The sequence below is a fragment of the Colossoma macropomum genome, unplaced genomic scaffold, assembly GCF_904425465.1.
Source record: "Colossoma macropomum unplaced genomic scaffold, Colossoma_macropomum, whole genome shotgun sequence".
Lineage (NCBI taxonomy): Eukaryota > Metazoa > Chordata > Actinopteri > Characiformes > Serrasalmidae > Colossoma > Colossoma macropomum.
In genome coordinates, this window is record NW_023494788.1 from 4136306 (window position 1) to 4149010 (window position 12705).

The 12705-nt window shown below is 40.9% G+C and overlaps 1 protein-coding gene across 1 annotated transcript in view; it reads right to left on the reverse strand.

The window, feature by feature from the left end:
* nav2b (neuron navigator 2b) overlaps positions 1-12705 on the reverse strand; it is a 122588-nt gene that overhangs the window by 74337 nt on the left and 35546 nt on the right. The window contains exon 10 of the mRNA XM_036568094.1: positions 10960-11295. Coding sequence (XP_036423987.1) covers positions 10960-11295 — 336 coding nt within the window. The remainder of the gene's footprint in view (positions 1-10959; positions 11296-12705) is intronic.

The following is a 12705-nucleotide window of genomic DNA, read 5'->3' on the forward strand; positions in this document are numbered from 1 at the left end:
TTTTAATTCATCATGGTTGTGATGTATTAACTATGAAAACATTTACACAAGACGTTCCACTCAGTATTCAGGAGTTAAGACACCCATTCAATGAAGCACAATAAAAGGAAGCCTATCAGAACAGAGCTCAATTACGTACATCAGTCTCACAGTAACAAAAGCAGCCTGTTCAATACTAAAAGATTAAGAAATGTTTCAAAAATGGTCACGTAAAAACTAATAATGTCTGTTTTTGGCACATGAACATAAAACGGAACAATAAAATACAAGAAACAAGAATAATACAGGCCCTTTAGTTTCAACAGTCCCAGCAGTCATGCTCAACACAGCCGATATTACTGCAAAACGCTAAATCCATAGGCCCAATGAAAGGTTCCATTCTCTACTTCTGCCTCACGTTCATCTTCTGACTTCAATGTCCTGTTAATTACACATAAACACACCTTCATGCTTCTTCTTAATTGCAAAATACTTCAGCAGAACTCATTACTCCCATAACGTGAGGTCATAACGTGGTTCCACTATCTGCTTATTAGAAAAAGGATCAGCAAAAAAGACCAAAAAGGTTTCTTATCGAAACTATTAAGCGGCACACCTGTAAGGCACAAAGTCAAAATAAGAGCCCCTCGCCTGCTTAATGCAGGCACTCTCTCACCCATGCCCCAGGCTTTCACACACTGGAACGCAGCCAGCTCCAATAAGAAAGAAACCCTTTAGATAAAAGATGTCTCGACAAATACGACAGCATGAGTCAGCTTACATGTCTCCTGTCTCTGATCGAGAACAACCCCAAAATGACTTCAGCAGAGCCTCGCTGTCAGTCCATGGTGACAGGCAGTCATGCACTTTTCCCTTTAACATGATAAGATGCTACAATAACATGCTAACATTTTACTTGAAATGCATGTTTTGTATCATCCTGTACTGTATGCTGAGGGTGTTGGGAGGAATTAGTCCACAGTTGCTCTACAAACACTCCTATTTACTCTGCCTATACACTTGCTCTTATGAAATATTGACTCATTTTATGCAGTCCGGTTCAGTCTTCTCTTGGGATCCTCATTGCAAATGCTGCTTGCCTTGGCTCAGCAGATTAGGGTGGATTTCGGCATTGCCATTGAAAGCACACATTAGCCATCATCCTTTAATCCATCTGTAATCCCACACCATCAGCAATAAATCATGACAGGGCCGTTGCAAAGAGAATGTAGGTTAAATGAAGCATGCCCTGACGAAGGTATGGGAAATTCAGGTCAGCTGTAAACAAAAACCAGCATTAAAACCCATTTGTTCTCTGAAGTCTGTCCACTTATCTAGAATGCGGGGTATTAAGCAGGGCATTGTGTTAATTGTTTTTAAAATGACGCATATGTACATAACCTAGACCAGAGGTTGGCAACCCAAATGTTAAGAAGAACCATTTTGTCCTTTCAATAAAAATCAAACCACCTTGGGAGCCACAATATTTTACGTCCATTTTACCATCTTGGCTGTAAATATGTCTCAGTATGTGCTAATGTACTAGTATAGGCTAAAAATATAATATAACCAAAACACAGACTTACTTCGCTCTGCTTTATGCTTTAGCTCAGCTATAGCCGCTTTTCTCGCATCTCTGGCAGGAAACTTTTCCTCAAAAGTGGAATATTTTCTTGTAAAACGTCTCTCAACATTTGACTTTTTACGAGGCTTAACTCAGCTTCTCATTCAAATTTTCCTGTTCCACCTTAAATGGTACAGTGGTTATGTGCTGGCACCTCAGGCACCATTTAAGGTGGAACAGGAAATTTGAACAAGAAGCGACTTCAGCCTGGCAAATTTTTAGTGTTTAGCAGTTTCTGGTTGCAGATTAAACGTATCAGGAAACCAGCTGGAGTCATTATAAATGCAAATAAGTCCATTAATCTCCAAATTATCAATGTTCATCTTAAATCTCTCTCTTTGCTGTTTTGTTAGCTACTAGCTAGCTGTCTGCATTGCTATGGTGACCAGCAGTCTGCACACCAATCTTCAGGGTTAAAGGGTGAATTAGCAGTTCTACATTAACTCCAGCGTTTAAGACAGCTTATTGTTAAAACTGTGTTAGAACGATCAGCAGAGCTTTATTTTACTGCAAAGGACGACTATTTTTTTTTGCTGACCCCTGAACTAGACACTCAAGTATGCCACACAATTACAATCTAGTTCATAAGTAACTGGGTAGTCACACAGCTTTCAGTCTGCTAAAAAGGTAAGTGCTATTATTGTGAAATGGAAGCACCTAGAAGCAACAACGGCTCAGACACGAAGCATTAGACCACGCAAACTCACAGATCGGGGCTGCCGAGTGCTGAAGCACACAGTGTTTACCCTCTGTCGAATCACTCAGTAAAGAGTTCCAAATTGCCTCTGGTAGCAACATCAGCTGAAGAACTGCATGTTAGAAGCTTCACAAAATGGGTTTCCATGGCGGAACAGCTGCACACAAGATCAAAATGCACAATGCGTCAGGGGGAGAGTGGTGTTGTAATGCACGCCGCCACTGGACTCTGGATCAGTGGAAATGTATTCTGTGGAGTGATGAATCACACTTCTCTATCTGTCAGTCTGATGGACGAGTCTGGGTTTGGCGAAAGCCAGTAGAACATTACCTGCCTGACTGCACTGTGTCAGCTGTAGAGTTTGGTGGAGGAGGGATGATGATATGGGGTTGTTTTTCAGGGGTTGGTCTAGAATCCTTAGTTCCAGTGAAGAGAAATCTTAATGCTTCAGCACCAAGACATCTTCGACAATTGTACAATTCCAGCTTTGTGTGAACAGTTTGGTGAAGCCCTTTTCTGTTCCAGCATGACTGAACCCCAGTACACAAACAGCTCCATAAAGGCCTGACTGAGTGAGTTTGGTGTGGAAGAACTTGACTGGCCCTCACAGAGCCCAGACCTCAATCCCATCGAACACCTTTGGAATGAACTAGAACAAAGATTGTAAGCCAGGCCCTCTCGTCCAACATCAGTATTTGACCTGACAAATGCTCTTCTGGATGAATGGGCAAAAACTTCCCACAGACACTCTCCAACATCTTGTAGAAAGCTTCCCAGAACAGTAGAAGCTGTTATAGCTTGCAAAGGGGGACCAACACCATATTAATGCCTATGGATTTAGAATGGGATGTCATAAAAAGCTAAAAGCTCTGGGTGTCCCGATACTTTTGCCCATATAGTGTACTTTTGGGGCCACTGCATATGAAAACTAAGCAGCAAAAATGGCCTCTTTGAACGATTTGTTCCTGTCATGTAACTAAAAACAACACAATATATATCCACCAGTTCAGCCTACGGCTGTTTAGCCCTGCTCATCTACGCTGAAGTTATAAGATGTATTTCAGACCAGACTGCTTTTTGAATGAGGCACAATATAGTACAGCCACATAATCTCATAGCAGCCTGCAGTAAACCTATACCTGGTTTGGCTACTAAATACATTAGGTTAAATATGCTACTGATGAAATTAACAAATTCATATGATAGCTGAAGGCTTCAAGGAGACATCTGGAACCATACGTTGCTCTTCAAATTCATAATGTAAAACATTTTGGTATTCAAATGACAAAAACGAAAATTATAAAATACAAGAAAATGTAGGGTACAGGCCCTTTAGCCACCAATTTGAAGCAAAGTCAACAGGACCGTGTGTGTGTGTGTTGGTGTGTGAAGAAATAGGGAAAGGGAGAAGAGAGAAAATGTGGTAGTTAATGAGTAAGTTTTTGTGCAATGTGCCTGTACGGGAAAAAGACAGACAGAGAGAGTGTATTTGTGTGTTTGAAGAAGGGGAGGGGATGCAGGTAAAGCCGGACGGGACAGTAAATGTACGGCTTAGGAGGATGGGTGGATGGGTGTGGATGGGTGGATTGACGGACTCCTGAATAAGTGGATGGCCTACAGAGCAGGAATTCAGTGGAAGCTCTAAACAGGTTCTCCACACACCTTCTCAGGGGAAAATACTTAAAAAGAACTCATAAGAAGGCAGGTACATGCACTGGACAGACACTGAAACAGATACAGCACAAATTACATTACAATAGTCTAGTGTACACAGTATGAAAAATAACCTCATTTAAAACATATGCTAAGCTTATTGATCCGAGAATGTATTCCAAGTCTTGTTACTGTTAATATACACTTTCTGTGTGAATAGACGTGTTTCTGCACAATTAGGGGGCAAATCGCAACAGAAAGCAGCACGCTTCACGGCATATAACAACAATGACAAGTTGCTGTTGTACAGAGAAGATGGTTTCAGAATGTTTAGTTCTCAGTAATTTCTCACCATTTTTGAGAATAGGCACGGTCAGAGCTACCTAAGCTTCCAGTGTAATCTGTGTTCAGCCAATTCCTCGCTGTCCCTGACCTAACAAGCTTGTAAACTGCGCTCAAATGGGCGACAGTCATATTTACAAGTCGCAAATTTGGGATTCTAGATGATACATGAATTTACAAGATGTGACATATAACGTGACCTTTATCTTTTGCACGAGTGAAAAACACTAAACTTGCAGTAAATGTGAAAAAATATGTAACTGACACGCTTCGGTAGATTTATGTGCTTTTTAACACAGCAAAGAAAAAGCAGGATTGTAAGTTTAGGCGTTATTACTAGTAACCATCTGGTATATAAAACCTATGGGCACCCAAACACAGCATTAGCTTAGCAACACTAACAGTACCACCTTGCTCCTGATATCGTCAAATAAGGAAAGGACAGACAGACTCAATAAACAACAAAACCAGGCAAGTTGGGCAAAATTCATAGCACGTCAGCAAGACATGAAATGTTTTGTGCTTTGGATGGCTCCTATTAGCTAAACATTTAGTGAATAGCAAAATTCATGGAGACCTGATGACTAGCCGATACTGACAATCAACTATTTTACTATAGTCAACAAGAATTTACAAACAATGATTGCAACAGCTGACTAACATTATGACCTTATGACCAGCTAAGTTACCAAAGCTGTTTTGACCCCTGTGTAAACAGAAAACTCGCCTCTAGACACAATTCAAGATTAAAAAGCTTGTTTCTTGTGATTAACTCTGGTACAAATTATGTTACCGGACAGGAAAAAATGAAGCGTGGGGCTTTTTGGCTAACGCAGAGCAAGCAAACATTATTTAAAGATTATTTTCATTATTTTTTGGAAGAGGAAACACTTTAAAGTGAGTTATCTTTAAGCAACACTGTACTATAATGTTAACAGACAAAGCCCACATTATCCTGTATGATGTGGACATTAGCCATTTAAATGTTTCATAGACGTTTAGAGATTTACAGTTCAGATCACTTATCACGCTGAAACAGAAAACACACCTTTTGTGCCAATGGCTACAATTCCACAGTAACCAGCTCGTTTCCTGTAATTAAGCCATGCGGTTCTGCAGACTGATGCAAGCACTGATAGGCTGACTGGGTCATTTAGAAAACAGCCCTGCCAGGTAGACTGACACCAACAACAAGAGTCATTTTTACAAAGGTACGCAGTAAGAAAGCCCCAACCAAAATGCCACCTTTATGGTGATTAGCATGATTTATGACATTCTGTACAGATGCAGCTAATGACTCATCAGGTGTGAGTCAATTAACGGAAAAGAGAATCAGTCTGGTTGAACTGCACAATCCTGGTTCTTAGAGACAGTCCACACCCTATAGACTGTATCTCTGACAAGCGAAGGCCACAAAAGAAATTCAGTATTCATAATTAATACTGTTTAACAGTTAACACTGAATATTAACTGTGGATCTATAACTTTAAAGCATGCCAAACACGTCAGAGACAGCATGCGACATAGAGAGAAAGACTACTGTAGCTAACAAGTAAAAAAAAGCTTAAACCCCTCCAGTTAGTACTGTGCAAACTGTATTCCTCACTTGCATCAAACTCCAGTTGTTAAGTCAGTTCTGATGGACTTGGTTATGTGGTTTCTAACACTGTTTGACTTCTAAAAGGGATGAAGATGACAAGATGCTAGCTATGTTATATATTTGGTCACGCTTTATTTGGATGGTCCCCAATAGATGATCTACAGATATGTATATTAATTACAAACATTTTGGTTATAGTTGATTAGCAACAACATTTAAGTGAGGGTTAGGTCTAGGAATAGGTGAACCTTTTGCTTTGAGGTTAGGCTTAGGGTTAGGTTTAGGGTTAGGGACAGATTCAATAGAATCTTTCACACGCAACTTCAGTGGCATTTAACAGATATTAAGTTGAATGTTAGTTAAAGATAAACTGAGCATCTACAAAGCATCTACAGTGGACCATTCAAATAAAGTGTTACCACCTGTTGTTGTCCATTTTTATACATAACGTTTAACACATTAAAAATATGTTTTTATAGCTCTCTCTATCAGGATTTTTCTAAAAATGTCTGTCTAGCTTTTTATAACCAAGTAATCTAAGCTTTTCACCATAAATGCAGGCCAGATCTCTCTCTCTGATTACAAGTCTTTTTGGAATACATGAGCAAGTACTGGGTTGTGTGGGAGTCTAACTCAGCCTGGTTACTGGAGGACCTGGTTCAGTGGAAGCCTGGTTGGTCAGTAACACAGCACACTGAAGGGGGTTTATTCATTGGCCCTGACCTGGCAACCCTCCATCACTTATTTAACTACAGTTCAAAAGGGCAGGCAGGCTGAAAGAGTGAGATTAGTAAGCGTTCACTGAGGACCATGTTCACAGAACTGTTTTTTTTCGGCATACTGATTGGTGGAATGGCAGAAACTGAGATTAAAAGAAGAGACGTGAGAGTGAGATGGTTTCAGAATCATCATGCCAGACATACACACTTACACAACCAGCAAGGACTCTCTATTGACCATCTTTTAGGATTCTAACCAAACTAAATCAACCAAACAAGTCTACAGCATCTCAGATTAGCAGTTAGCACGTAGCAGGCTACAAACTATTTCCCATACTGACTTTACATTTAAACATATCCAGCATTTTGTCAGGGTTAGCATGCCAGACAACAAGGTTACTAAGCAAGGTTACTTGCTTTGTGCCACACTCTTCAAAAAGAGTGTTTCATATAGAACCATGAACATTCAAAGAACCCTTTGCATGATTAAAGGGTTCTTTGCATCATGAAATGGTTTCTCAGACTGATGAAGAATGTGATGTAGATGTTTCTATAAAGAAGCTTTTTGAAAAGGGTTCTGTATAGCACCAACAAGGGCTCTTCTACTGTTGCAATGTCAGGCTTGTATAGCACCATCCTCAGCACATTCTCTATCAGTCTGAAGAACACTTTCACAATGCAAAGAAGCCTTTAATCATGCAAGGGGTTCTTTGAGCGTCCATGGTTCTATGTAGAACCATTTTCTTTACTAAAGAATCCTTGACGAACCATCTTTTTAAAGAATGTAGTGAAAGAGTTACTCTACTAGGAGGGACTCTTTTTTGAAAATCTTTCTGGACTAGGACCCAAACAAAGTCAGTAAAACCAGAATATGGCTTCTCAGTTTCGCAGGGTTTTATGCAATCTTGGTAAATTTACTTCCTTTCAAGGAGCTCATACTTTGCATATGCATAATCTCAGAGGATTTCAATGCCTATGATAATATGACATTAAATTTCACATATTTCAAGAGTTACCAAATAATTCAAAGCAGTTAAAAATAATAGGTCTTAAGAATAGTAACTTAATAATAGCCACTGACAGGACAGGCTCACTGAGCACCACCTGAACATTGTATTTCTCTACTCATTACTATGCGCTGCCACTTTGCTTATACATCTACATATTCCATACTGCACCATCACTTTGTTCATACATCTGTAAATATTGCATATTGCACTGCCACTTTGTTTATACACCCAGGCATATTGCACAAATATTAATATATATTATCATTTACAGCGTTTAGTCACTCGGTTCATTCACTGGACGTGACATGCACCACTGCATTGTCACCTGCATAATATTTATGCAATTTTACTTACTTATTTTTGTACTGCACATTATATTTTATGGCTGTTTTGGTATATTTTATTATATATCCTTACTACTTCTACTTTTGCATCTGTATAATAGCATATGGCAATACATTTGCTCCTGTTTTTCTCTTTACTGTACTTTGTGCTGCTGTAATAGACGACTTAACAAAACAAAAATCTTCTATTGTTACGCTGTCAATCCTATACAGAACGTCTAACAGCAATTATATCACTAGTCTCACATCATTACAGTGCAACAAAGAATCAAAACAGTACTGCCAGGACAGGATGTAGGTGGGATTGTGTCCACTGATGTCTGTGCCATAGACATGTATATCAGTCTCAACATGTCCAACATGTGCATTATTTCCACTGAGTGTGAAGATGACTACATTTTTCTTTAAGAAACTAGGGGTTCACTAAGTTTTTTCTCTCCTGCTTTATGCTCTCTGTACTCATCTCTGAGGATTCAGCCAAGAATATTTCCCATGACCCTTGACATGTTCCTTAAAACCACATGCTACAGTTCCTATGCCCAAAAGACTTGAGTCTAATTCACACACAGGCAAAATTGACCATCCATCAGTCAACATCCAAGCAAAATAACAGCCAACACACAGCTATGAAGGCTTTGTCAGGTGACAAATCAATAAGAATCAGATGCAGCCAAGCCTGAATCCATGTGAATGTATAAAGATATAGTCCTAGTTCCCCAGCTAGCAGCCATCAGTTTGGCTGAAAGTCATCAGGAGTTCAGGGCTGTACCCACAGCCCAAACAAGGCCGTGTTTTGGTGCCCAAGACGAGGCCAACAGTTCATGCGCATGTATAATTTATAATTTTGCAGCTGCCATAAGCCGCTAGGATTCATAAGCAAGGTATTCAGGGCTTAGAACATGTGAGCGGTTCCTGGCAGGGCTCCCAGCGAAACAAATGAAAAACAAAGTGTGCAAACAAAGTTGGCGTGCATGTTGCATGATTATACGCCGAAGGGCCGAGGCTGGCCGCTCACTGCACAGGCTGCCCGGGACGGATCAAACCACCACAAACAAAAACACACACAAACACACTCTGTTGCACTTCCTCACTGAAAGCCACAATAAGCACAGTGTCCAATTCAAAGTTCACAAAGTCTATTAACCCTTAGAAGTTGCATTTATCACCCGTGATATCAAAAGCATGAAGTGTGATACCAAAAGCATGAAATGTTTTAATATGATTTGAATTTGATGAAATGTCACTGTTGTGTATGTAGGTTTGCTCTGTGGAAAGAAAATCCATCCTTTACATGTTAAGCTCTTGCCATTGTTTGACATCGAAACAAAATTCAAACTCAAACATGTTGATATACAGGGAGATTCACTCGAAAGAGGCCCCAAATATTCTGTAATAACTCTCGCTAGGACGAAGCAATCTGAACGAAACAACATGCAATGTGCTCCCCCAATATGGAGCTTCGAACAAGCTGGGATGCCCCTGAGTCGGAGCATGGAGCCCAGTGTCTAAATGTGTCTGGCAGAAAACGGGGATCACTTCCAGCATCGCATGCAATCCAACTGATTACACATCCGTCAAGGTATGTAGCGTATTTTTTGGTTCAGACTGCTTCATCCTATTGGGAGTTACAACAGAATATTCAGGGCCTCTTTCAAGTGAATCTCCCTGAATAATGTAAATCAAATGTAAATGCAATTCATATTAAGCATTTATATGACATTCTTCAGATTTAGATAGTAACTCTAGACTTCTAAGGGTTACGAAAAATGAATGGCATTATTGGTAATGAAGGCTTGTGATGGCATGTGAGCTAAAACAGGAAAACAATGAAGTGTGCAGGAGTGATGCATAATGATTTTGAAATCATTTCGGTATCTGCAGACATTTGCTTTACCTTTCTGGATAAGCAGAATGTTTAAGCGATGCTGGACTACTGGGCTAAAATATCTGTATTTTTTTCATGTTACTGCATTTGTAACCCCACAGAAAAATAATTCTCAGTAATTTTAATGTGAATTTAGTTTCAGTTTCTACAATTTATAACCATTTATTGTCATCAGTATCGGCATTGGCAGGTATGTGTATAAAAGTATCGGCTATCAGCATGGTCCCACAGTTCCCATATCGGTGCATCTCTAGTGTGCAGTGCTGTGGTCCAGCAGGACTGGGAGCGAGAACACTGGCCTGGATATTTATAATGCAGTGAATCTCAATCCTGAAGTTAAAACTGTACTACATATTTTAGTGCTTCCTGTGCTCTAGCACACCTGATGCAACTAACAGACTAATTAACAAGCCCTTCCTAAGGTGAACTGGGTGTGTTAGAGCAGGAAAAAAACAACATGCAGGGCAAACACTCCAGGACCAGAACGGAGAACCACTGTTATAGTGAATATGTGGAAACTAAATAGTGCCACCTAGAGGCTGCCAGGAAGCAGTGGCGGTTTGGATTACAGTGTCATAGAGCAAAGGAATAAATGTAGTCACCCCGAGGAAAACACTTCCCTTTCATTGTTAGGAGCACATACTCTGTGTACAACAGTGGTTCCCAAGAAAAATTCCAACAAGAATAACATTCCCATCCCTACATATTTTGGTGCAAAGAAAAAAAAATGTGCAGGGCAGAACCGGAGCTGGGAAACACTGGGAAAAAAATAATTAGTAAACTGTCACTGGGGTGGTACACCTCATGTCACTGGTGTCATACCCTCATACCCTCATAGGATGCATCTTCAGCACCTTTAGTTAGGTAACATAATTGTTCCATAATCCATGCCAGTTGTATATTTTACGTTCTATTGACTCGACACACTCTTCACTCCAGCCTTTATTTTATTGCTCTTTTAAAATTTAAGGTACACATTTGGTCCTAAGACCACTGTTGTACCTTTGAAGGTACATTTACACTGTTTGCACCTTGATGAACATAAAGTACCTGCACAGAGTGCAGCTTTCAGCTGTGTGTGTAATTTTGCACATATGCACACTCACCCGCTGGTGGCGCTGTCTGTCCTCACACTCTTGCCCAGGACATCTCCATCGCTCATGTACCCTGCAGCATCCACAGCAATGCCCTCCAGGTCCTCCACCTTGTTGGAAACGTTCAGGTCACAAAGGTCAGCGGCGTTGGTTGAGTTTTTCTGCCGGAAGCGGCCGTTATGCTGCCCATATCCAGTCCCTAATGAGGGGGCATCGCCCGCCTGAAGACGAGGGCTGGATGAGCCCAGTCGCCACGGTAATGTCGAAGCAGGACGGGGGCTGAGAGCCAGCAGGCCCCTTGTGTTGATCTCTGTGGTTACGCAGGTGTCAAAAGTCGTTTCCAGGGTGCTGGAGGAGAGAGTTCAGACACAGATGTCAACAGCTGATGAGAAATATATCCTAACAGTGTGAGCTTTCATGTATTTACAAAATAAACATCACTGATAGTGCAACTCTTCTTTAGGAGATGTTTAGAAGAACGTATTTGTGGGTGGAGCATGTGTTGAATTGTACAGAGGGGAGGGCTGGTCTACCGAGCCTGCTTCAGATATTTTGGAATAATTTGACTTGAGTTTAATATGCATAAAAAGTTATACCTTGTAAAATTTTGTATGCAATTAAACAGCCCAGGAAGGGACAACTTCCATCGTAAAAAACTGAATTGAACCAAACTATATCCACTTCCTAACACTGAAAAGCTTTTTTGTATAAAGCATCCTGGTCAAGTGACGCAAGGGTAAATCAAGGGTGGGCAAATGCAACTCACTAAAGAAAGAAGAATCAAACAATCCAGCCAGAAAATAGGCCTTGGGCATTTTCTGTCCCTTGTGAATGACAGAGAGACTGAGAGAGAGAGAGAGAGAGAGCGCACCAGAAAGGGCTGACAGTGTTTCCTGGCCCAAATGAGCACCCCACCAGGCCAGGGTTTCAATTTCTTTCTTTAATTGACTTGGGAATCAAGATCAAGCTTTTAATTCTGGGTTTAGCAGACAGCAGGGGGTTCACTAGCCAATTTCACGCCTCCCCTGCACAGTCCAAATGCCTGAGACACACATCAAACTAACCACGGCAAAGACGAAAAAAGGCAACACCCGCCTGTCTCGAAAACTGCTCTTAATGTCAATCAAAATGACCCCCCGCCAGCTGTTCACGTTTCAGACTCTTCGCAAATGTCCCACGATGAACCGGTTCACACAGTTGCCACAACAGGCCACGTTCTCAGGCCTGTGCTGTGATTACACTGCCTGCTCATAATCAAAGTCATGTTTTATTTCTGCCCTGCTGAACTGAAGTCACTGGCAGACAGCGGGGCAAAAGCTGGCACAGAACGCTTACTCTTCCAACACCAAACGTCCACTAGGGGAATCAGTAATAATGGACACAACGACTATTGGCTGTTTATCAACCCATACACAAAGCTAAACATAAGGCAAAGTTTGCTCATCCAAAGTTTCTTCTGAAATCAGGGGTGTTAATAGAGAGACTGTCCACCCCTTCAATAACAGCTTCTACTCTTCTGGGAAGGCTGCTTTTCACTAGATGTTGGAACAGTGCTGTGAGGATTTGATTGCATTTAGCCACATGGACACTAGTGAGGTCATGTGACGTTATTGGAAGTTACTGGAAGGTTACTGCCTCCACACTGCTCCACAGCCCAATACTAGGAGCAGTACTGGATACCCCACTAGCTATCACTGGGCATTGGGCATGGTGGCTTTTCTTTTTTTAATCCGTATGTTTATTAGTTTTTTTAACCAC